The sequence below is a fragment of the Carassius gibelio genome, chromosome A15, assembly GCF_023724105.1.
Source record: "Carassius gibelio isolate Cgi1373 ecotype wild population from Czech Republic chromosome A15, carGib1.2-hapl.c, whole genome shotgun sequence".
In the NCBI taxonomy this organism is placed as follows: Eukaryota; Metazoa; Chordata; class Actinopteri; order Cypriniformes; family Cyprinidae; genus Carassius; species Carassius gibelio.
Window position 1 is genome coordinate 13,518,782 of NC_068385.1, and position 22,978 is coordinate 13,541,759.

The following is a 22,978-nucleotide window of genomic DNA, read 5'->3' on the forward strand; positions in this document are numbered from 1 at the left end:
GCCCCTCCTCTCACACACACCCACTGACTCCTCACAATACATATATATATATATATATATATATATATATATATATATATATATATATATATATATATATATATATATATATATATATATATATATGCTTTGTATCTGAGTCATAAACAGTCACTCTGGATGATGTCTAGTTACTATCACTGATCAGTGGTTACTATACTAATTAGCCTACTTGTTTTTTATCTTACAGAATTTAAATGATCCATACTGTGCATGATATTAGAAGGAGTAGTTCAGAAATGTCTTGAGTCCTTTGCACAGTGGCTCAAAGCACAAATTGGAAAGACATAGTAATGATCTGATATTATACTAGTACTAGGATTAACAAAATGGAGGGAACACCAGAAATTAATCATTAATTAAATGCAAATAATTTCTCAGTAGCTTGTTTGGGATAAGTGCCCTTTGAAATAAAGTCACAGTCTAAGTTTTGTTCATAGTGTTCAGCACGATCAGCCTTCATCATGAGGGCTCATCAAGAGCTTCTTCTAGTTTCTTTGCTCTTCCTTTCTGTCTATGGACAAGCCTCAGGGCCGTAAGTAACATCAACATAACAATAAGGTTTGTGTGTGTGTGTGTGTGTGTGTGCGTGTGAAATTAGCACTTGAATAGTATCCTTCAAATGCTGAAAGTGTGCTCCACTATACCATGCAATAATTTAATTTAAAAATACTTTACTTTTACTTATACTTTTAGCACAGATGGGACATTCTTAAATTGAAGTGCAGGAAGTTCTATGATATGTATTCAAATATAAAAGTGGCAGAACTGTTTAAAACATTTTTGTCTTTGATTATGTCTGAAATATGGGCAAGGATTACCTTTTTTTTGCTTTGATTTCTCTCAACAGGTCTTTCATGGTGACGTTTCCTGCAGTGATCGAGTCCGGACCTGAAGCCAAACTGTGTGCAAGTCTTCTCAAGCCCAATGAAAGCCTTGTCATGAACATTTATCTGGTTCATGGTGAAAATATCACTTTACTGCTACAGGAGAAAGCTGAAAAAGAGTTTCACAGCTGCTTTAACTTTCAGGTTTGTCAGCATGAAAAGATTCACATTATTGAACATTTTAGATTTGAAATAACACATCTCCCAACAGACACCTCTGGTAAAAGCAGAATCAGTGCAGACAATGAAGGTAGAACTTCAGGGCAAGAACTTCAAGATGACTGAAGAGAGAAAAGTCGTGTTCAGACGTTACAACCCTTTGACTATGATCCAGACTGATAAACCCATCTATATTCCAGGACAGACAGGTGAACTTTTGAGATTTAAAGTTCAGTGAATACAAAGCTTGTTTCACACTGTTGATGACATTGTTTTAACGTGATGTCATTAGTTTAAGAGCATTAACACTGTGGGGCACAACAGATATAGTCCACAGTAGCCACACCTCAAACCACTGGCGGTTTCATGCTGCTTGATTTATTTGAACCTAACAATGCTAGTAAAAAGTATATGGAGCTTATAAACAAAAACATAAAAATCTTAAAATTATTTGTTTTAATTGTGAAATACGTCATATTTACCCCTAAACTGAACTTCTATATGTCTAAACTGTTACTCATGTAGGGACGTAGCCATAATTTCAGAATTGAGGGGGACAGAAATGTCAAACGTAATAATACTTAATTTACATTTTGTCTGTTTAATATTACACCCTTCAGCATGACAAAAATGTGGGGAAAATTGTTTATTGACTAAAACTAGACTAAAATGTTCAGACATTTTGACTAAAAAATGACTGGACAAAAACAGGACAAGGTTGACTAAATATGATAACTAAAAAGTACATTTGACACCAGGACTAAGACTAGCTAAATGAAAAATGGCTGACAAAATTAGCACTATTTAGTCAGTGATTTTGTAATCATCATGAGTTAATACATTTTAAAATTGGATTAAAATCACATTTTCTTGCAAGATTTCTCAGAGCCTCTAATGTTGCACTGCATCTGAGAAATGAGAAGTGTGAAATTTGTAATCTCATGTTATACAATATCATTCATTTGACAGTGAATTTCAGAGTTGTCACCATGGATAGAAATTTTGTACCCTTTGATCAGAAGGTTTGTACCATTTAAGCAAAATCAGCATTTCTCTTTTAAATAATTGTTTGAACGTGCACAATGGATTTCTAATAACAATCTAAATTGTTTTTTGTTTGTATGTTTTTAGTACAGTACAGTCGTGCTGGAGGTAAGCACACTTTTTCAGCCGTTCATGACATGCAAAACAAAATTTTGATCTAATTTGCTCTTTAAATGTTGGTTGTGTCAGTAGTTATTGAATATTCTGTGACTATAGATTGCTATATAATGGTCAGGATCTATGTAGATGACTAAAGCTAAAATATCTTCGCTGTGTGTTCTTTGGGATCAAACAGGACAGTCAGTATAACAGGATTGGTCAGTGGACAAATATTTCCTCAGAAAGGTGGATATTGCAGCTTTCTCATGAGTTGAACCCAGAGGCCCGTGAAGGCACTTACACACTGAAGGCTTTCATAGGTGAACGGTTGAATACACACTATTTTAAGGTGAAGAAGTATGGTAAGTGACCATATCAAAGAGCATATCTGATAGTGATTATGAAACCACACTCATAACCAATTTTAACTGATTCCCTGTACTTGATTTACAGTTTTGCCCAAGTTTGAAATTACCATGAAAGTTCCAAAAGAAATAAGTTTTGGTGATAGCAACATGAATGTGGAGGTTTGTGGGAAGTAAGTTAAGATTTCTTCTGTTTTATTGCATTAAACTTTTAAAATAAAATATTATAATAATTAACTTGTATAACTTGTATTTTTTTTTTTATTATAATATCCTAAATCAGTATTCAAATGTGTAACGCAAAGCTTGTACTTCATAGATACACGTTTGGACAACCAGTTGCTGGTAAAGCAAGGGTGGAAGCATGCCGAGAACTTTTGAGATATACTTTTCAAACAGACTTGATTTCACCGTGTTTGGTTGAAACTACTGAGGTGTGAAACTGTATTATTATATGTTGTGTTGAATTTATTTCATCATATGGTCTTTGTATTTTATGTTTGGATGTTTTTAATGGATGTGTTTGTATTCTACCAACAGCTGAGTCAGATGGGCTGTGCCTCCTTTACTTTGAACACATCAGCCTTTTTTAACTCTACAAATGAGAGATTCCTAAAAAGACATCTTACTGTAAAAATGAAAGTAACAGAAGAAGGAACTGGTGACTGATCCAAGCAGTATTCTTATTCAAGTTAATATTATTAATGATATTAAACAATAAATTGTTTGTTTTCCCAGAAAACACCATGGAGAAATCTGAAACTATAAGTCTGACATATGAATGTGGTAGAGCTACATTTACTGAACTACCTGAAATTTATGAGCATGGGTCAGTTATAGAGGGGAAAGTATGTTTTGTTTCTTTTTTTATATTAATATTTAGCTGGATTGAAGTATAGTATGATTATTTTTGTATTTTTTTTCCTGATGAATAGATCAAACTTGCAAATTTAAATGGAGCACCACTTCAAAACAAAGAAGTTTATCTTTTGGAGGATAAAAGGTGGTTCTCAAAACTGCTCTTAAATCTCACAACAGACAGTGACGGACTGGCCAGTTTCTCTCTTAACACATCTAGTCTTCCTAAAAGTGATATTAATCTAATGGTATGATAATGTTCATGCACCCAGTGTTTGATCAAATTATGTCTTTGGTAACTGAAAATAACTGGACCTTCCTTGTTATTCAGGCAAGCGCAAATCCAAAGTTTGAGTATCAAAGCTATAAAAAGCCTTACTTCTCTACTGAACAAAAAACAGTTCAGCTTCTCCGGCCCGCTACTCCATACACCCCAACACTAAGTGAACTGATTATAGAGAATATTGAGCAACCATTACAGTGTGATGCTGAGTTTACAGTGACTATCAAGTATTTTTTTGTTGGAGAGACTGATGAAGAATTCAAAACTGAAATTGTCTACATAGTGAGTATAATTGTTGCATGTTTATTGGCTATGTACAGTCTTACAGTGTTCCTCTGGGATTCATCTCTTCTGTCTATTTCAGGTCTTGTCCAGAGGAGTCATCGTTCATCATGGATCTGAGAAGGTTGAAGTGAAGTCTTCTAATGGAGCAGCAAGTGGCACAGTGTCGTTCAAACTGTCTGTTGGTGCAGATCTGGCTCCTGCAGTGCAGATTCTGGCCTACTGTGTTCTGCCCAGTGAAAATGTGGCTGCTCATAGCAGAGATTTTACAACTGAGAAGTGTTTAAAAAAAAAGGTATACAAAAAGTTCTGGGATAATTTAGATATTGCTGTCTTTAAACTTAATTTTAACACTCCCAAATGGCTCCATTTTCATCATAGCACCACTAAAATGGCACATCCTACTGTTGTCGTTACAGGTTTCACTACAGTTTTCTCCTGCTAAAGCAGTTCCTGGAGAGAAAAACACTCTCCAGCTCTCAGCTCAGCCTGGTTCACTGTGTGGCCTCAGTGCTGTAGATCAGAGCGTCCTGATCATGGAGTCCAGAAAACGTCTGGATACTGAAAAGGTTTAATTAAGCTGACATGGTTAAAATTAGAAATCTAACTTTAAAGAGCCTCTTACATTACAAAAGATTGATATTTCCAATGACAAACCTTTGGAATTATGTACTTAATCATTGGTAAATGTTTTTTAATCTCATCACAGGTCTTTAACCTGCTGCCAGTACAGGAAGTATCAGGTTATCCTTATAATGCTGTGGATACACCAGAGTGCCTGGAAGTTAGACCTCGTCGGGCTGTGTCATTAGAGCGTGTTTATGACAGCTTGAAGGTAACGGATGGTTCAAATTTTTTTGAAATTGCTTATAAAGAAAAGAAAGTATGACATAATGAAAATAAAGATAAAGAAAAATAGTATTTTAGTATTACACTATACCCAAGGAATATAGATTTTAATTTACTTTGTTTTTAACATTCAAGTCTTATATTACATTTCATAATAAATAGCTAAATATCATGTAATTGATGTTTGACAGAATGTGGGATTAAAGATGGCAACAAATTTGCCTGTGAGACAACCCCTTTGTCTGAGATACTATGGTGTAACTTATTATAACAGACGTTTTCACTCAGGTACGTATACTTAAAATTTGTAATATGATGTTTTGTTGTTACATGTTGTGGGCCTAATTGCAGAAAATGTTTAAGGGAGCCTGAAATCATGTGACTATCACTTTGACCTGCTGTTGTTGAAATAACAGTTTGCTGATTTATAAAATTGATACAGATGCATAAACAAACAAAAAGAGTTTTGGATGAGTAAATGCATAAATAGACTGATACGGAAATTCACTAAGAATATATTTTTTTTATCTGCTGAGAGCACTGGTTCTTTGCACATGTGCATAAGTCATTTATTTGAACTTTCAGAGAAGCTTGCCTACCTAGATCATTTAGGACGATCTTCTCATTCACCTGTGCAGACAGTTCGTACCTTTTTCCCAGAAACATGGATCTGGCAGCTCACAGAAGTGGGGTATGTACATGCCTTAAAGCTGCAGTAGGTAACTTTTGTAAAAATATATTTTTTACATATTTGTTAAACCTGTCATTATGTCCTGACAGTAGAATATGAGACAGATAATCTGTGAAAAAAATCAAGCTCCTCTGGCTCCTCCGAGTGCTCCTATTGACATTTGCAGAAATGCATCGCTCCCGTTAAGAAACAACCAATCAGAGCTGCGGTCCATAACTTTGTTTATGTTCAAAATTTAGAAAAATGTATATAATAAGCAAGTACACCATGAATCCAATTTCCAAACTGTGTTTTTAGCTTGTCCTGAATCACTAGGGTACACCTATAATAAGTGTTTATATTCAGACTATTTTAGATTGCTTCGGGGGTACTGCGGCGGAGTAACCCAGTACTGTGATTCTTTATAGACATAAACAGAGAGAAGTAGTTCCGGCTACGATGTTCTTTCCGCAAGACACAAGCAGTTCTGTTTATTAACCGCTAGAGCGTCAAAAGTTACCAACTGCAGCTTTAAGGACTTATTCAATGATAACAATTTTATACCACTTTATTTGATGCAAAGGGGAAATTCAGACACAGGGCCGCTGCTGGCCAAATGGGTTCCCTAAGCAGGATTGTATTGTTGTGCCCTCCTTCCTCAAATATGATGATGGAAAAAAAACACCTACTATAGGGGTGAAAACAGAACTTAAATCAAATAAAAAAGTAAAAGAATAAATTGTATTTACAAATTACAATTGTAACTCAACATTTACATATGGCTATAACTTTATTATGACTCTAATTTATTTTATAGTCTCAAGCATTCAGAAATCATGCAAAAGGAAATTAAGCAGTTTTACTATGATAAAACCATGGTTTATTTTTGTAAGGGTTGTGATATGCACGTTTTTTGTTGAAGAAATTATAAAGGCTGTGTCATCTATAGCAAAAAGTTGGCCAAAAATGAAAGATTAAGTGAATATTTGAATTAAATGTTTGGCCACCAAGGATTTGATTGTCCTGTAGGTGTAACAGCACATGGCATTTGGCTCACTTTGCTGGCATTTGTAATAACATGTACATAAATTGTTTATTTTATATTTGCCAACATTATGTATTTTAACAGTGTTATTATTAGCCAATCAATATTGCCTCATTGTTTTTTATATAATGCATTTTAAGTCATTTTAAAGGATATTGATGGCTTGGGTCTGTTTTTATAGCAACAAAAAGTAATAAAGTATATTAATAGTAAGAAAACCATGGTCAATTTGCAGTTACGATGGCTACAAGAACGATGATTTGTGGTGTTATTGTTAAAACCATGGGTAATTTTCATAAGGGAACCTGAAAAAAAAAACCTTACACAGGAATGTGCCTGAAAGTGATAAATGGGCCTTGTTTTTACCTAAATGATTTATAATTTTTTTTAATATATATTAAAAATGTATAAGGTGTGCATTGTAGTTTTATGAGTGCAAGTCATAATGTCCAGCCCCTGGAAGTTTTACACTACATCTTACTATATTATCCTGCACAACAGGGACTCTGGATCAGCTCAGGTTCCTGTCACGGTTCCTGACACCATCACCTCTTGGGAGACGGAGGCTTTCTGTCTGTCCTCCGAAGGTCTGGGTCTGGCTCCTCCTGCTCAGCTGACAGTTTTCCAGCCCTTCTTCCTGGAGCTCTCTCTGCCTTACTCCATCATCCGCGGGGAGATCTTTGAGCTGAAGGCCACGGTCTTCAACTATCTTTCTAAGTGCATCATGGTGAGACTTCAGACCCAGTCTTATCCAATCACATCAAATATGCCACTAATCATGTGTTTGATTGAAAGGTTAAAGTGACTCCCACTCCTTCATCAGACTACACTCTCAAAGCCTCCGCCGATGATCAGGATTCATCCTGTCTGTGTGCTAATGGAAGAAAAACCTTTAAATGGATCCTCACTCCTTCTGTTCTTGGTGAGTTTCCCATCTGAATCATTGTTTCTCACTGTTTGTGTCTTATATCTTCACGTACATGTCTTGTGTTGTAGGAATCATGAATATTACAGTCAGTGCAGAGGCAGAGGCGTCCCAGACTGTGTGTGACAATGAGATTGTGAGCGTGCCAGAGAGAGGACGCATTGACACAGTCACACGAAGTCTGCTTGTGCAGGTCAGCACACATCAAACGGCTCTCAGACATCATTTATCCATGACCCTAAAGCTGCTTATGTCAGTTTGATGGGCTAATGTAATTGTTTTATGCTGCAGGCTGAAGGAACTGAAAAGACAGAGACCTACAGCTGGTTACTCTGTCCAAAGGGTTTGTCTGCAGACAATATATAGCATCATAGTGTATCTCTGCTGATCACTGATGTGTGTTTCTGTCTCTCTGGTTCACAGGTGACAGTCTCTCAGAGGAAGTGAATCTGACTCTTCCTAAAGATGTGATAGAGGGATTAGCCAGATCCTCTGTTTCAGTCATTGGTAACATTTACATACACAAGCAGAAATTAGTAAATGAGTACAGACATTAGTACATATTCAATCAGAAATTGAAGAGTTTGTATTTGGATTTCAAAAGGGTATTGTTATTTGTGTTTGGTTTGTAGGAGACATATTGGGTCGTGCATTGAGGAATCTTAACGGATTATTACGGATGCCGTACGGCTGTGGAGAACAAAACATGGCTATTCTTTCTCCCAATATTTACATTCTGCAGTATCTGGAAAACACGGAGCAGCTCACTTCAGCCATCCGAGAGAGAGCCACCGGCTTCCTTAAGAACGGTGAGAGAAACCAATCATGTCAAGAAAATACTGAGACTGATAACAAACTGCTCATTTTTCAACACACCTGAATGTCATTCAATTAACTGAATAGTCAGACACATTGTGTCACCCCAAACAAACTGTTAAAGTGAACCATTATCACACTAAACAGGATACCAGAGACAACTGAACTACAGACATAACAGTGGTGCATACAACACATTTGGACATGGAAAAGAGAATACATGGTAAATACAGTTCACTCTTACTTTTATCAAAGTAAATACGTTAATTTACACTAATAAACCCAGGCATCCAGTACAAAATATTTTTAGTCTGTCTTCTACATTTTTTCAATTCAGTCAATTTAGATTTTACATTTGAGTAACATTACTGGTATAACTAATAACTATATTAACACACCACCAGGTTGACTGCTTTTGTCCTGAGGTCTTTTGGCAAAGCACAGAAATACATATTTATTGATCCACAAATTATTCAGAGTGCAAAGCAATGGTTAATAAGCAGACGAGATTCAGACGGCTGTTTTATTCAACAGGGAAGACTGTTCAACAACAGAATGAAGGTGTGCTATTTGTTTCGCAGTGTTTGCTGTGATCAATAGAAACCAGGTCTGGTAATACATTTAATATTTGTCTTTATTTCTATTTCTCCTTCATTGCAGGGTGGAGTGAATGATAATGTGACCATGACTGCCTACATTACTGCATCATTACTTGAACTGGAAACTCCAGTCACAGTAAGTTCATCTACAGGAAACACACTATAGACTCATAGAAAAATGAAACTCACATCAGCTGTTTCTCTGATTTTTGTCTCAGGATCCTGTCGTCACTAAAGGTTTGTCTTGCTTGATGTCCGTCATTGAGAATGTCAAAAGCACTTACACCACTGCTCTGCTTGCGTACACTTTCAGTCTGGCTAGAGACACAGACACTCGACTGCAGCTTTTTAAGAAACTTGAGGATGTTGCTATTCCAGAGGGTAAGAGATTTTTTTTCCAGTGACTTTCTGTTATCTTTTATGACTGCACTATTGTTTTTGTCATGCTCATTGAGTTACTGTTGTATCTTTTGTCCATGTGTCCTAAAGGGTCTCATCTCCACTGGTCTCAGTCTGCATCTGCTGATGACTCTGATGACTCTCTGGCAGTGGAGATCAGCTCATATGTGCTGCTAGCTGTTCTCTCTGCAGATTCACTCACTACAGCTGATCTGGGCTTTGCTAACAGGATTGTCAGCTGGCTCGTGAAGCAGCAGAATGCCTATGGAGGATTCTCCTCCACACAGGTGACTCAAACTTCTCAAATCAGACACGTGATTGCTGAATAACAGGTGAATGTCACATTACTGAACACATTTATTTCTCAGGACACAGTGGTGGCTCTTCAGGCTCTGTCTTTGTACGCCACTAAAGTTTTCAGCTCTGACGGCTTCAGCACAGTGACTGTACAGTCAGCAGGAGACACTCACCTCTTTGATGTCAATCAGGACAACAAGTTACTGTATCAGGAGAGGCAGCTGCAGAACGTTCCAGCCAAATACAGCATTGAAGTCAAGGGCTCAACCTGTGTGTCTGTGCAGGTCTGTAGTGTGTTCAGCTTCACTGACTCACCTTCTCTCTTTTGTCTCTTAGCATTTTGTGGTTCTTTTGCTGTGAGATGGATTATAAATGTGTTTTTGTTTGTGTTGTCTTTCTCAGGTGGCTCAGTTCTACAACATTCCCACTCCTACTGAAAATAAAACATTCAGCATTGATGCTAAGATTGAGGGAGACTGCAAGAAAACCTATGGACAGTACCTATTCTTACATTTCATTGTGAAGTAGGTTACTTTATGCTGTAAGACATGATTATGGCTTTAGTTTATTCAACATAACTCTGATGTTTTATATTTTCTCTTTTCTAGTTATAATGGTCCAAAGGAAAGATCTAACATGGCCATTGTGGATATTAAACTCTTATCAGGATTCACAGCTGATATATCATTGGTGTGTTTGAGTGTAAAATTAGTAATTATTACATTCACTGTACTGATTCACTGCAATCTAAGATGGAATATATTGTCTGGCTCACTTCTGCTTGAACGGCATGATAACTTACAGAAAATAGCTTTTCAGTGTTCTTCTATTGAGCATGTGTCAATTAATATATTTTATTATTTATTTTTTAAATTACTTTTTCCACACAGCTTGAACCTCAACGCCCTTCAAAAACATCATTTGTGGAGCGGGTCGATTATAAAGATGATCATGTTGTTGTGTATCTGAGAGAGGTGAGAAAAAAAAGCAACATTCTTAAGTTACAGCAATTAATTAATAATTGATCTAAAATCTTCAGTTTCCATGATCCTGTTTAACATCCTGCAGGTTCCAAAAAATATTCCAGTGTATCTCCAAATAAAACTGAAACAGGCTCTTCCAGTGAAAAATCTCAAACCAGCTGTGATTAAAGTGTATGATTACTACCAAACAAGTAAGATTTTATGTGCAATGTTCTCTGTTATTTATATATGATTCAAAAGTTGCTATTAAGCTAATTTCTCCATATCAACATTTCCCTCAGGTGATCAGTCAGAGACCGAGTACACATCCCACTGTAAATGAAGTGTCATGCTTCAGTTCTGCAGCTTGAATAAAGATATCTTATTCTCATTAAATGTTTAATGATTCACTGTTTTGTCCAGTGTTTATTCTTTATTCAGGCCAAAATTATTTTATAATTCATGAAACCATTCAAAAGTTAAATAGTCATCAACCTTGATTTAAATGAATCCCTAAAAAAATTAAAACTCTTTTCATTGTAAAAAACATGTAAATACTAGTACTTTCAAGACCACAAAATAGCTATTGTACTTTCCTTTAAACTTTTTAGTAAAAAGATATAATAAAATATTTTAGTAAAAAAATATATATTGATGATCTCATATATATATTATGTATATACTTAATGTGAATAGAAATCATGTACAAAAGGATGAATGCAGTCCATTGGAGATTAACTGTATCCAAAGCGACTTATACATGAGAACAACAACAGTATACAAGTGCCATGACAAGTCTCAGTTAGTCTAATACAGAGCACATAGCATTTTTTTTAGGATTATGATCGACAAGAAAAGAAAATTAAGTGCTAGTATTAGTTGGTTAAGTGCTGTCGAAAAAGAGGAGTCTTTAGATGTTTTTTGAAAATGAGTAAAGATGAATTGAGATTGGAAGGTCAATAAATAATATTCCCACCATTTTCTCACTCAGTTAAAATAATGTGAAAGAGTCATATGATGCTTCGTTAAAGGCAGGGACAGATGAGAAAGCTTGACTAGTGAGTTCTCTTTCTAACATTCATTCAGTATCTCACTATGGGACCACCTCGTCATGGCAGACTAATCGCTGAAATGATCAGGGAGTCCCGCCTCCCTGTATATAAACCGCAGCTACCTGCCATTTCCTCATTCTCGCTCTCTTCCCCATGAAGATTTCGGAAGCTGTCCTCAGCAGTAATATAATAACAGTAATAGATTCTTAACGTTTGTCGAGAGACTTCAGGAAGAGAAGTAGGAGTAGGAGAAGAGCTTCTATTGCAGCACAGCTCCGTACTAGTTGTCATGTTGTGGTGGGCTTACCGCACGAAGAGAGTGCAGGCTTCATGGCCACTATAAAAGAGGAACGAGCCGTGTACTGGAGCGGATGGGCGCTCGCTGATCTTATCGCCCCTATGTGTTGTTGTTGACTGGATCTCCTGTACGCTGGTAGAAAGGAACCTCGGATTCTACAGTGTCAACGATCACGAACCCCCGATTAAAGGGAATTGATTCTTTCTTTTTCCCACGCTGATACACGCGTGTGTGTGTGTGTGCTTAACATTGGGTTAAAGGAGTCATTCTTAGTTGTTTATCTCTGTAAAGGTGACAGATTCGGGGGAGCCGACAGCAGAGTGGCAGACGCGATAGTATTGCTGATCTGACCATTTGAAGTATAGGAAAAGAAAGTGGTTATTCCATTCATCTGAGTTTTGGCAGTTGTCGGCTACGTGCAAACTACCCAATGACTTTTCCAATTTCCCACTCACAGACGCGGGGCGGCGCTGTGGAGATCCTGATCCTGGATTTGGTTGAAGCCGGTCATTTGAGATCCTACTGAAACTGACTTTTTTTGCCAGTGGCAGGGGAATCACTGGGCTGATTTCAGACCGGACATTGGTGTTACCCTGGGCAGAATATTGAACAAGTTATGGTTTTATTGTCTCCGCTGGGTTGAGGAGGAGATTGTGATTTGAATATTAGTTTTTTTTAAAGCTTAGCTTTTAATGAAATAAAACGCCGTTTGAGATTTCTTGTGTCTTTCTCTCTGTGTTGGTGTGGCTGGGAAACTAAATTTGCAATTTAATAGATTTTTAATCTGTTGCATTAGTGGCGTAGTCGACAGGGTTTCCCTTTCCACACCACACAGTGAAGAATGGCAGATGAAAATGAAGGGCAGTCTGAAGGTCCAGGGGGTAATGTGTCACAAAGAACTGGGACTAGGCTAGAAAATTTTCCACCTAACCAGCCTGTGATAAATGCAATGATGATGCCTTGGTTTATGGGGGTCCCATGGATTCCAAGGTTTAATGGTGACTCAAGTAAAATCAGTTTTTCTGAATGGAGTGGGCAGGTACAGGCCATGCTAAGGGCACAAGGGATAAATGAGAAACAGAAGATTGATTTTATATATGGGGCACTTGAGGGTGAGGCAAAAAGAGAGATGAGGTTACTGAATTTAGGAAGACACTTAACAAGTGTGGATTTGCAGAGTGAGTTAAAGAGGCTGTATGGGCGTGTAACACCAGTGGCCCAGATCAGGGCCCAATTTTTTAAATGTCATCAACAGGAAGAGGAAACCATTTCTGCTTTTATTCTTCGTCTTCGGGAACTATTCTCCACATGGAGGGAGCAGGAGCGAGCGGGCTCTGCCCAGGATGAGATGACCATTAGGGACCAGCTTGTCTTGGGTTTGAGGCCTGGTGTGGTGCAACAGGAACTTCAAAGACAGGTCCGTAGAATACCTACATTGTCTTTCACTGAGGTGTGTAGTGAAGTGAGGGCATTGGAAGTTGAACTGAGGATGGAGCCTGTATGTGCTTCATGTATTTCTGTGCCACAGACAAACCTATCCATGGTTGCTCCTAGCCTAGAGGAGTGGAGGGAGACCGTAAGAGCCGAACTTAGAAAAGAAATTACCGACCAACTTTCTGTTATTAAAGAGACCATAACTGATGAGATTAAACAGCAACTCTCTCCTCAGATTATGGGGCATAGAGACTCTCCTTCATCCTCTAGGGGGGTTGTTCAGGAAGGCCGCTACACTGCTTCCCCTAGGCCTTACCAGACCCTGGAATGGGACGACCAGGGCAAACCAATTTGTAGAGGCTGTGGGAAGGCTGGTCACATCCAGAGGTACTGTCAACAGGGGAGGAGGCAGTTAAACTAACAGCCCCAACCACTGAGAGCCAGGTGGTTGGGGAGGGGGACCAAGGGATTAAAACTGACAAACCATCTTTGGGGGGGATGTGTCCAGGAGTTGAAGTTGTTGTTGCAGGAGTGAAATTACCCTGCTTACTTGATACAGGCTCACAAGTTAAGCTGTTTAGTGAAACCTTTTTTCAGAAATGGCTGGGTGGAGAGCAGAAGCGAAGCCCACAAGATCTACATTGGCTTTCTTTAAAAGCAGCTAATGGACTACAGATTCCGTATATTGGCTATGCCATCTTGGATTTTTTAGTGGGAGGAGTCACAGTGCCAGGTAAAGGGGTTATTATTGTAAATGATGGGTGCCTGAGTGCTGAGAGGGGTATCCTAGGGATGAATGTCATTTCACATTGTTGGAAAGAGCTGTTCCAGGGAGCCCACCCTGGCCTGACTGTCTTTGGTGCAACTATGTCACGTGAAGCAAGGGGAGAATGGGAGCGTGCTTTTGCTGTTTGTCAAAAGGTCTCACAAGATAAGTCATTTGATGGGATGATAGGAGTGGCCAGGTTGACCCGTCAGGACCCAGTCTATTTGCCTCCTAACAGTGAGATGGTGCTGTGGACACACCTTTATGCTGCAAAAACCAGGTCGGATTTTTGTGCTTTGGTGGAGGGACCAGAGAGAGATGATGAGTGGCAGGTGGCCCGGGCCATCACTACTGTGGTGAAGGGACGCCTACCTATAAGGGTACATAACCTCAATCCTTACCCCATATTGACACCTCAATGCCGTCCCCTGGCTAATGTCTTCCAGGTTGACCCAAGGCAGATTCGAGGGGAAAAGGACTTGGTTTTGAAGACTCTGGGTCCAGGTGTGGTGGAAGTGTATGTGCAGACCAACTACATTGGTACTGAAGATCTGCATCCAGTTAACCTGTTGAAAGGTGATGGTTTAACAACAGACCAACAACAGAAGATGGACTCACTGTTACGGCGGTGGAGAGACATATTTGCAGCAGGAGAGGGGGACTTTGGCCGGACCAGTGTAGTCCTCCACTCCATACCTACAGGTTCTGCACCACCCAGCAGGAAGCGCTATCGGCCAGTCCCACCAAGCCTTTACCCTGAATTGAGGGAACTTCTGCGAAACATGCTGGATAATGATGTTATAAGAGAAAGCTCTAGTCCTTGGGCAGCACCAATTGTCCTTGTGAAGAAAAAGGATGGATCTTGGTGCTTTTGCGTGGACTACAGGAAATTGAACGCACTAACCCACAAAGATGCCTATCCCTTGCCAAGGATAGAAGAATCCCTTACCAGCCTCAAGCAAGCCGCTTGGTATTCTACCCTTGACCTGGCCAGTGGATATTGGCAAGTAGATTTGGATCTGAAGGATCGAGAGAAGACTGCATTCACCACACCTCTGGGCTTGTATGAGTTCCAGAGGATGCCCTTTGGCCTCTGTAACGCACCTGCAACATTTCAACGTCTGATGCAGCGGTGCCTCGGTGGGCAGGTCCATGACTCTCTCCTTATCTACTTGGATGATGTTGTTGTATACTCCTCAGACGTTGACACCCACATAAAGCATATGGAACAGGTTTTTGGGAAGTTGGCAGCCCATGGCTTAAAGTTGCAGCCCCATAAATGCAGAAGTAGCAGCACCTTTGAATGCGCTCACCAGCCAGCAATGACATGTGGGGCCCAAATGGGTTAACTGCGGGTTCCATGGTTACTGTGTGGGCATGGGCTTTGGCTGGGTGAAATCAGCGGGTCCCATGTAGGTTTTGTAGTATCAGTCCTACATAGGATGCCCATATGAGCTGATTACATTGGCCCCATAAGGGACAGGCATGGGCCAATTGGGCATAGGTTTGAACTGAGAACACATATATGGGTCCTGCATGGCATATTTATGTGCTAAGTTGGGTTTGAACTGGGAACACATGGGTCCTGCATGGCAGAGGCGCAAAGTATCTATGTAGGCCAATTGAGTTATGCAAGTTTTAGTGACTTGTAGTAACTCCAAATGTAGGCTAATCAAGCATGTTGAGATTGAGTAATTGTAACTCAATACATATCAAGTCACGCTAGTCACCAAAGAACAAACATCACATACATGTAGATCTTTTGCCAAAAAAATCCATCAGTCATTTTTGTTAGGCGTGCAGAAAATGAAAAATGTAACTTCCCAAATATGTTAAAAAAAAAACATCAAAATAGGTCAAAGTTTATGCTGTGTTGAATTATGCTGATTAGTGGACTCTTAGAAAGGCCTACCGTAACACTTCTAATAATAGTCCAGTCCCAGACGCCTGTCCCTTGGGGCAGAAACACATATTTAGACAACTAGGGATGCTTGATATTATTGGCTGATATTGGCTTTAAAATTCAATAAATATTGTGTAAATATTGGTATCGGTTTAAAGATCCTTACAGAGCCCACTTTAAGCCCATAGGGTGGTGTTGGTGCAGTGGATAAGACACATGCCTCTGGTGTAGGAGACCCAGGTTTGAATCCACAGAGAGACACCAATGTGTCCCTGAGCAAGACACTCCTGAGGTGTTTGACCTCTGACATAAATAGCAATTGTAAGTCGCTTTGGATAAAAGCATCCGCTGAATGAATAAATGTGATATAAATGTAAACCCCTTTAGGCAGGTGGGAGCCCAAATAACACCCTTATAGATCCGATCCCTTTTAAAGTGCATATGGGCATCCACAGCTGAATCCTGGGCACAAACCCACTTTAGACCCATTTGGGGCCCAAATGAGTCTGACATGAATTGCCCAATTAAGACCCATGCAGTACCCTTACAGGTTCCACTTTTAGTAAGTCTGGGCTTCCACGGCTTGCCCCAATATGGATCCCGGGTGCAAGCCCATAATGGGGCCCACATTTGCCGCCCATAAAGCCCTCATCTGGGCCCCACATGTCATTGATGGCTGGGTCCTAGTAGGTTCTGCTAGTATGCGGAGAGGAAATGCTGCCATTGAGTGGACTGCAGATTGCCAGGTGGCATTCGATGCTTTGAAGACTGCTCTGGTGAGCGCCCAGATCTTGGCATATGCTGACTTCTCAAAACCCTTCCATCTGTATACGGATGCCAGCCTGGGAGGTTTGGGGGCTGTGTTGGCACAGCTACAAGATGGTAGAGAGCGGGTTATAGCCTACGCCAGCCGGAGCCTTCACCCGACTGAGAGAAATGACCAAAACTACAGTTCTTTTAAATTGGAGTTATTAGTCCTTAAATGGGCTGTCACCGAAAAGTTTAAAGACTATTTGTGGGGCAATAAATTCTTGGCCTTTACAGATAATAACCCCCTGGTCCACCTGAATACGGCGCATTTGGGGGCCACAGAACAGCGGTGGGCAGCACAGTTGGCTAATTTTAACTTTGAACTGAAGTATCGCCCTGGCGCTTCCAATCGTAATGCTGATGTTTTGTCCAGGTTACCCCAGGAAACAAGAGCTGACCAGCAAGCCCATGTGGAGACAGCAGTGGTGGAGTCTGAGGCCAGTATGGAAGCTGAAGACCATTGGAAGGATTGTCAGGAGGAAGACCAGACGGTGGTCCAAATAAAGGGTTTGGTAGTTGGAAGTTGTATTCCAGGAGCCGAGGAGAGGGAAAATGTGCCGGCCTGCAACCAAACGCCTCTTAAGGGAATGGAATCAACTACATATCCAGGAGGGTGTATTAAAGCGGAGGGTCCAAGAACCTCATAGAGGGTTGAGCCTCTATCAAATTGTGGTTCCCAAAGGCAAGACTTATCAATTGTGGAAGAAGTATCACAATGCCTCAGGCCATATGGGGGTAGCCAAGGTCGAGGGCTTGCTGAGAAAGACCTTCTTCTGGCCCGGGATGGGTGTAGATTTGCAAGACTGGACATCCAAATGCGCAATTTGTACTCAACTGAAAAGAGGACCTGAGGTGAGAGCACCCTTGGTGCCTGTTCTTATGTCATACCCTTTGGAAACCGTTTCAATTGACTTTCATTTTCTCTTGGTAGGCATGGTGATACTTATCTCTGTCTATTGGTAATAACTGATCTTTTCTCCAAGTATGGATGGGCTGTCCCTACAAAGGATCAGACCTCAGCCACTACTGCACGGGCCCTTTGGCGGTACCTTATTCAGCCATGGGGGTGTCCCGAACGAATTACCAAAGAAATGGGGCCTGTGAAAGGTTTAATAAGACTGTTCTGTCTCTTTTAGGGACATTGAGTTCAGAGGACCAAGTGCGGTGGCCAGATCACTTGCCGACCCTTCTGCAGATGTATAATAACACCCCTCATGAGACCACTGGACTGGCTCCACATTTTGTCATGTTTGGCCGACATTCCCACCTCCCAGTGGAGACTGCGGTCGGTGCGCAACCATTGACCCAAAGACAAGACTTGGAGGGTTGGGTTCACCAACACCACCAGACCCTACAGAGGGTCTACAGGCAGGTGGCTGCAAAAACTAGAGTAAGCAGAATGCGGGACAAGGCCAGGTATGATCAGAAAACTGAGAAACTCCCCTTGCTGCCCGGAGAGCGGGTGCTCTTGCGCAATTTCCGTCGCAGAGAACAAGGGAAGTTTGCACCTCATTGGCAGCCCCAATTCTATGTGGTTATTGACCAACGAAGCCCAGGTCTGCCAGTCTTCCAGATAAAGCCTGAAGGAAAAGAAGGTCCCATCAGGACAATTCATCGAAATCATCTAAGGCCTTGCCTTTTTAATCCCTCGGAGGATCCTCCACAAGCCCTGGAGACTGAAATGGTGAACCCCAAATTGGCGAGTGTCTCGTATCCTGGGCCTTCGTCATTACCCCCTCCTGTATTTTCAGTGGATGATGATCCAGTAGACCTCATAGTGAGACCTGAGTTGAGAGAGAGATCACCCCTGCGTAGATCTCAGAGACAAAATAAGGGTAGGACATTAAGTTTTTGTCAGGACAACAACTGTTAAAAGGGGGAGAAGTGTCATATATTATAAAACAAGTGGAGCAGTGTGATTGAGGGTTAACCTTATTTTGTGGGAATTGATGTTGTTATAGCAATGTGTACTCTTAATCTTTTTTTATGTTTGTTGTGGATTAATTGTATGGTGTGCTGTGGTTTTTCTCTTGTTTGCTGTGGTGTTTTGGATTTTTGGTGCTGTTTTTCCTCCTTCACAAACTGCAACAACAAACACACCTGTAGAACATCGTTTAAATCAGCGATCTAATTTGCCAGCTGATCAAGTCATTCGGATAAAAAGGGAGCCAGATCGCTTACCGACAGAACGCTCTGGACGGAGGAACTCGGTCTACTGAAGCGGATGGGCGCTCGCTGGTCTTCTCGCCCCTATGTGTTGTTGTTGACTGGATCTCCTGTACGCTGGTAGAAAGGAACCTCGGATTCTACAGTGTCAACGCTCACGAACCCCCGATTAAAGGGAAGTGATTCTTTCTTTTTCCCACGCTGATGCGCGCGTGTGTGTGTGCTTAACATTGGGTTAAAGGAGTCGTTCTTAGTTGTTTATCTCTGTAAAGGTGACAGATTTGGGGGAGTCGACGGCAGAGTGGCAGACGCGATAGTATTGCTGATGTGACCATTTGAAGTATATGAAAGGAAAGTGGTTATTCCATTCATCTGAGTTTTGGCAGTTGTCGGCTACGTGCAAACTACCCAATGACTTTTCCGATTTCTCACTGACAGATGCGGGGCAGCGCTGTGGAGATCCTGGTCCTGGATTTGGTTGAAGCCAGTCATTTGAGATCCTACTGAAACAGACTTTTTTTGCCAGTGGCAGGGGAATCACTGGGCTGATTTCAGACAGGACATTGATATTACCCTGGGCAGAATATTGTACAAGTTATGGTTTTATTGCCTCCGCTGGGTTGAGGAGGAGATTGTGATTTGGATATTTGTTTTTTTTAAAGCTTAGCTTTTAATGAAATAAAACGCCATTTGAGATTTCTTGTGTCTTTCTCTCTGTGTTGGTGTGGCTGGGAAACTAAATTTGCAATTTAATAGATTTTTTATCTGTTACACTCACAGGAAACCTGCGCATGTCCAGTGAAGCAGTTCAAAGTTGCGGTTGGAGTATGTGCTTAGAGGTTGTGGGAGAGAGATCACTATGGCTGGGTTTGTCAGGCCTCTCTGACAAAGAAAATGTGGAGTTTTTGGGGAAAGGAGAAGGAATTTAAATGAGCAAAGTGTTCGTGTGGGCAGTTCAAAGTCCAGTGTTCGCCGGAAAATGGCCCATGTTCCCCTGGCGCCCCCCAAAGAATTGTCTCTCCCTCTACTTATGAAATGCAAAAGTGCGTAAGCATCCCATCAAAAAAAAAGTTTTCTCTGTGGCATCCAAGCCAAGGGCGGAGGGCACAGAGCGGGATAAAAATAAAAAGATATCACAAAAAAGTAAAATAATCACCAAAAATTATGAATAACTTGCCACAGCACCGCTAGTGAGCAAAGCCGGGAAGGGCTCACTCGCTACTCAAGCAGCGAACTGTTCAATGGAGTTGTAATTTCAGTGGCCCAAGAGGAAACAGCTCAGGTTTTAAAGGAAGAAATACCCTCTTTAATGAGAAAAGGATTGATAAGAATGATTACAACGTATGAAAGCCAGACAAGCTTCTATTCCCGTTATGTTGTAATTCCCAAATGAGGGGGAGGTCTCCATCCCATTTTAGATTTACGGGTCCTCAACAAACACCTCAGAAAATACAAATTCAAAATGCTTTAGCTCAGAAATTTGTGTTAAAGTATTCATCAAGGTGATTGGTTCACCTCAGTGGACCTCCAGCATGCATATTTTCACATAGATATTTTTCCTGCTCACAGGAAATATCTGAGGTTCGCTTATCAGGGCACAGCATAGGAGTATATGAAAATCCCCTTTGCAATGGCTTTAGCACCCAAGGTATTTACCAAATGTGTAGAAGCAGCTCTGACACCGTTTAGGAATGGAGGAGTCAGAGTTTCATCATCATATGCATCTCCACATCAACTGAACAGCATCACAGGGCATGACACCCCATGAGCCGTCTCAGCAGAATCACCAGAATGCATGAGCACTCTTTCATTGGAAAACACCATCTTTTCTCAGAACAGGATGCCCTCTGGGTCCTGTACAATTGAGGAAAGTGGTGACAACAGATGCATCTCTAACAGGCTGGGGCGCAGAACAGTGAGGAGAGGGAGTCTCTGGCACTGATATAGAAGCACATTAATTTTCTAGAACTACTGACAGTGTTTATAGCTGTGAGACAATTTGTGCATTTTCTCAAGAATCATCATGTATTGGTCAGGACAGACAATACGACGGTGATCCAAAGTCGAGTCAGGGGCTCATGGACCCTCCAGAGGCAGGGTTAGTCACCGTCGACCTTCCAGAGTCAGGGTTAGTCACCGCTGACCCTTCAGAGTCAGGGCTAGTTCCTGTTGACCTTCCAGAGTCGAGTCATATTCCTGTTGACCCTCCAGAGTTGAGTCAGATTCCTGTTGACCTTCCAGAGTTGAGTAGGGTGCTCATGGACCCTCCAGAGTCAGGGTTAGTCACCGTCGACCTTCCAGAGTCAGGATTAGTCACCGTTGACCCTCCAGATTCAGGGCTAATAACTGATGACCCTCCAGAGTGAGGGCTAGTCACCGATGATCCTCCAGAGTCAGGGCTGGTGTTCTTCTTCAAGTCACTGGTGATCTTCAAGGGACTGAGTCAAGTCAGTGGTGATTTTCAAGGACTGAGTCAAGTCGTCAGTGGTCTTCAAGGACTGAGTCAAGTCACTGGGGACCTTCATGAACAGATGCAAGTCACCAATAATCTTCATGAGTAGAGCCAGGTCAGCACCGATCTTCTGGAATCCAGTAGAGACACCATGGGATTACCAGAGTTTCGTCCTCCCGTTGATCCGGTCGCACGGAAGTGGTGGTCTTCTGATCCGCCCTGGGAGCTTTGTGCATCAACCACAAGGTAGTGGTGGTCTTCTGCTCCGCCCTGGAGGGCTTCCGCCTTGACCACAGGGGTGTGGTGGTCTTCTGCTCCGCCCTGGGGGCCTTCCACCCTGACCACACGGTGGTGGTAGTCTTCTGCTCCACCCTGGGGAACTCCGGCCTCGACCACAAGGATGTGGTGGTCTTCTGCTCCACCCTGGGGGACTCCGGACTCGACGACAAGGACGTGGTGGCCTTCTGCTCCGCCCTGGGGGGCTTCCGCCCTGACCACACGGTTGTGGTGGTCTTCTGCTCCACCCTGGGGGGGGGGCTTCCGCCCTGATCACACGGTTGTGGTGGCCTTCTGTTCCGACCTGGTGGGTGCCACGTGATGTCCTTTATGGACTTATGTTTTGTGTTTCTTGTTTTTTGTTATGTTTTCTGTCTGTTCCCCTCTGTGAGTCTGGCCCTCCGTCCCTCCCCCCGAGCCTCCACCTGTCCGCCTCCCTCCTGGTCTCTGTCTTGTGTCTTGTCGTGGAGCGTCTGGGAGCCACTCTGTAGAGGGGGGGTATTGTCACAGTGTCTTGGTTGTGTTCCCTGGGTGTCCACTAGATGTCCTCTTTTCCCACTGTATCTGTCACTTCATTAATCACATTCCTCATGTCCCTGCTTAATTATTGCACCCAGCTGTCACAAATTACTAATCATCACACTCTGTCTGTTTCCCATTAGCGTTTGTCTCTCCTTGTGTGTTTACCCGGTCTGTCTTAGTATGTGTGACGGAGTCCTTGTGAATTCATGTCCGTCTGTTATTGTGACCTTGCCTTGTGTTCGTGTTTAATTCATGTTTTGTTTATTCTTGATTTGGATTTGTTGGATATCGAGCCCTGCCTGGACTGTTTATTCTTTGGATTGCCACTTTAATAAATACGTACCCGCAATTGGTTCTCTCTCCGTGCTTCCTTGTATCACCAATCGTGACAGTTAAGGCCCGTACACACCAAGAACGATAACTATAAAGATAATTATAAAGGTAACGATATTAGCGTCCACACCAGCGAACGATATTGTCTGTGCATTCTAAGCGGACGCGCGTCTGCTACTTCTCGAGCTCATTACAGCAGGGTTGATTCTGATTGGTTGGCAATGTTTTATCGTTCATCAGGAAAAAAAATTGTTCTGAAAGTGATTCCAATGATATCGTTTCTCTGTGCCTTTATTGTTATAGTTGCGGTGTGGACTCTGCTATTCTTTAATATTGAGAACGATTTTTAGAACTATATCTTTATTGTTATCTTTATAGTTATCATACT

General features: G+C 41.3%; 1 protein-coding gene across 4 annotated transcripts in view; it reads left to right on the top strand.

Annotated features, from left to right (window-relative positions):
* Positions 1 to 442: 442 nt before the first annotated feature.
* LOC128029252 (alpha-2-macroglobulin) overlaps positions 443 to 22,978 on the top strand; it is a 29,704-nt gene continuing 7,168 nt past the window's right edge. Inside the window, exons 1-34 of one of the 4 annotated variants that reach the window (XM_052616907.1) lie at positions 443 to 574; positions 890 to 1,070; positions 1,138 to 1,294; positions 2,055 to 2,107; positions 2,217 to 2,237; positions 2,425 to 2,590; positions 2,682 to 2,766; positions 2,913 to 3,027; positions 3,134 to 3,254; positions 3,332 to 3,441; positions 3,529 to 3,699; positions 3,783 to 4,016; positions 4,099 to 4,311; positions 4,436 to 4,585; positions 4,726 to 4,851; positions 5,057 to 5,153; positions 5,451 to 5,556; positions 7,082 to 7,307; positions 7,376 to 7,502; positions 7,577 to 7,698; positions 7,797 to 7,848; positions 7,929 to 8,012; positions 8,138 to 8,314; positions 8,469 to 8,544; positions 8,726 to 8,882; positions 8,982 to 9,056; positions 9,139 to 9,301; positions 9,410 to 9,606; positions 9,688 to 9,900; positions 10,019 to 10,140; positions 10,225 to 10,306; positions 10,507 to 10,590; positions 10,685 to 10,790; positions 17,215 to 17,360. In XM_052616907.1, coding sequence (XP_052472867.1) covers positions 504 to 574; positions 890 to 1,070; positions 1,138 to 1,294; positions 2,055 to 2,107; positions 2,217 to 2,237; positions 2,425 to 2,590; positions 2,682 to 2,766; positions 2,913 to 3,027; positions 3,134 to 3,254; positions 3,332 to 3,441; positions 3,529 to 3,699; positions 3,783 to 4,016; positions 4,099 to 4,311; positions 4,436 to 4,585; positions 4,726 to 4,851; positions 5,057 to 5,153; positions 5,451 to 5,556; positions 7,082 to 7,307; positions 7,376 to 7,502; positions 7,577 to 7,698; positions 7,797 to 7,848; positions 7,929 to 8,012; positions 8,138 to 8,314; positions 8,469 to 8,544; positions 8,726 to 8,882; positions 8,982 to 9,056; positions 9,139 to 9,301; positions 9,410 to 9,606; positions 9,688 to 9,900; positions 10,019 to 10,140; positions 10,225 to 10,306; positions 10,507 to 10,590; positions 10,685 to 10,790; positions 17,215 to 17,345 — 4,371 coding nt within the window. In that variant the 5' untranslated portion in view covers positions 443 to 503 and the 3' untranslated portion in view covers positions 17,346 to 17,360. Of the gene's footprint in view, positions 601 to 889; positions 1,071 to 1,137; positions 1,295 to 2,054; positions 2,108 to 2,216; positions 2,238 to 2,424; positions 2,591 to 2,681; positions 2,767 to 2,912; positions 3,028 to 3,133; positions 3,255 to 3,331; positions 3,442 to 3,528; positions 3,700 to 3,782; positions 4,017 to 4,098; positions 4,312 to 4,435; positions 4,586 to 4,725; positions 4,852 to 5,056; positions 5,154 to 5,450; positions 5,557 to 7,081; positions 7,308 to 7,375; positions 7,503 to 7,576; positions 7,699 to 7,796; positions 7,849 to 7,928; positions 8,013 to 8,137; positions 8,315 to 8,468; positions 8,545 to 8,725; positions 8,883 to 8,981; positions 9,057 to 9,138; positions 9,302 to 9,409; positions 9,607 to 9,687; positions 9,901 to 10,018; positions 10,141 to 10,224; positions 10,307 to 10,506; positions 10,591 to 10,684; positions 10,791 to 10,880; positions 10,989 to 17,214; positions 17,361 to 22,978 lie in introns of those variants that run through there. The other 3 variants (XM_052616909.1, XM_052616908.1, XM_052616910.1) reach the window with 3 other exon arrangements.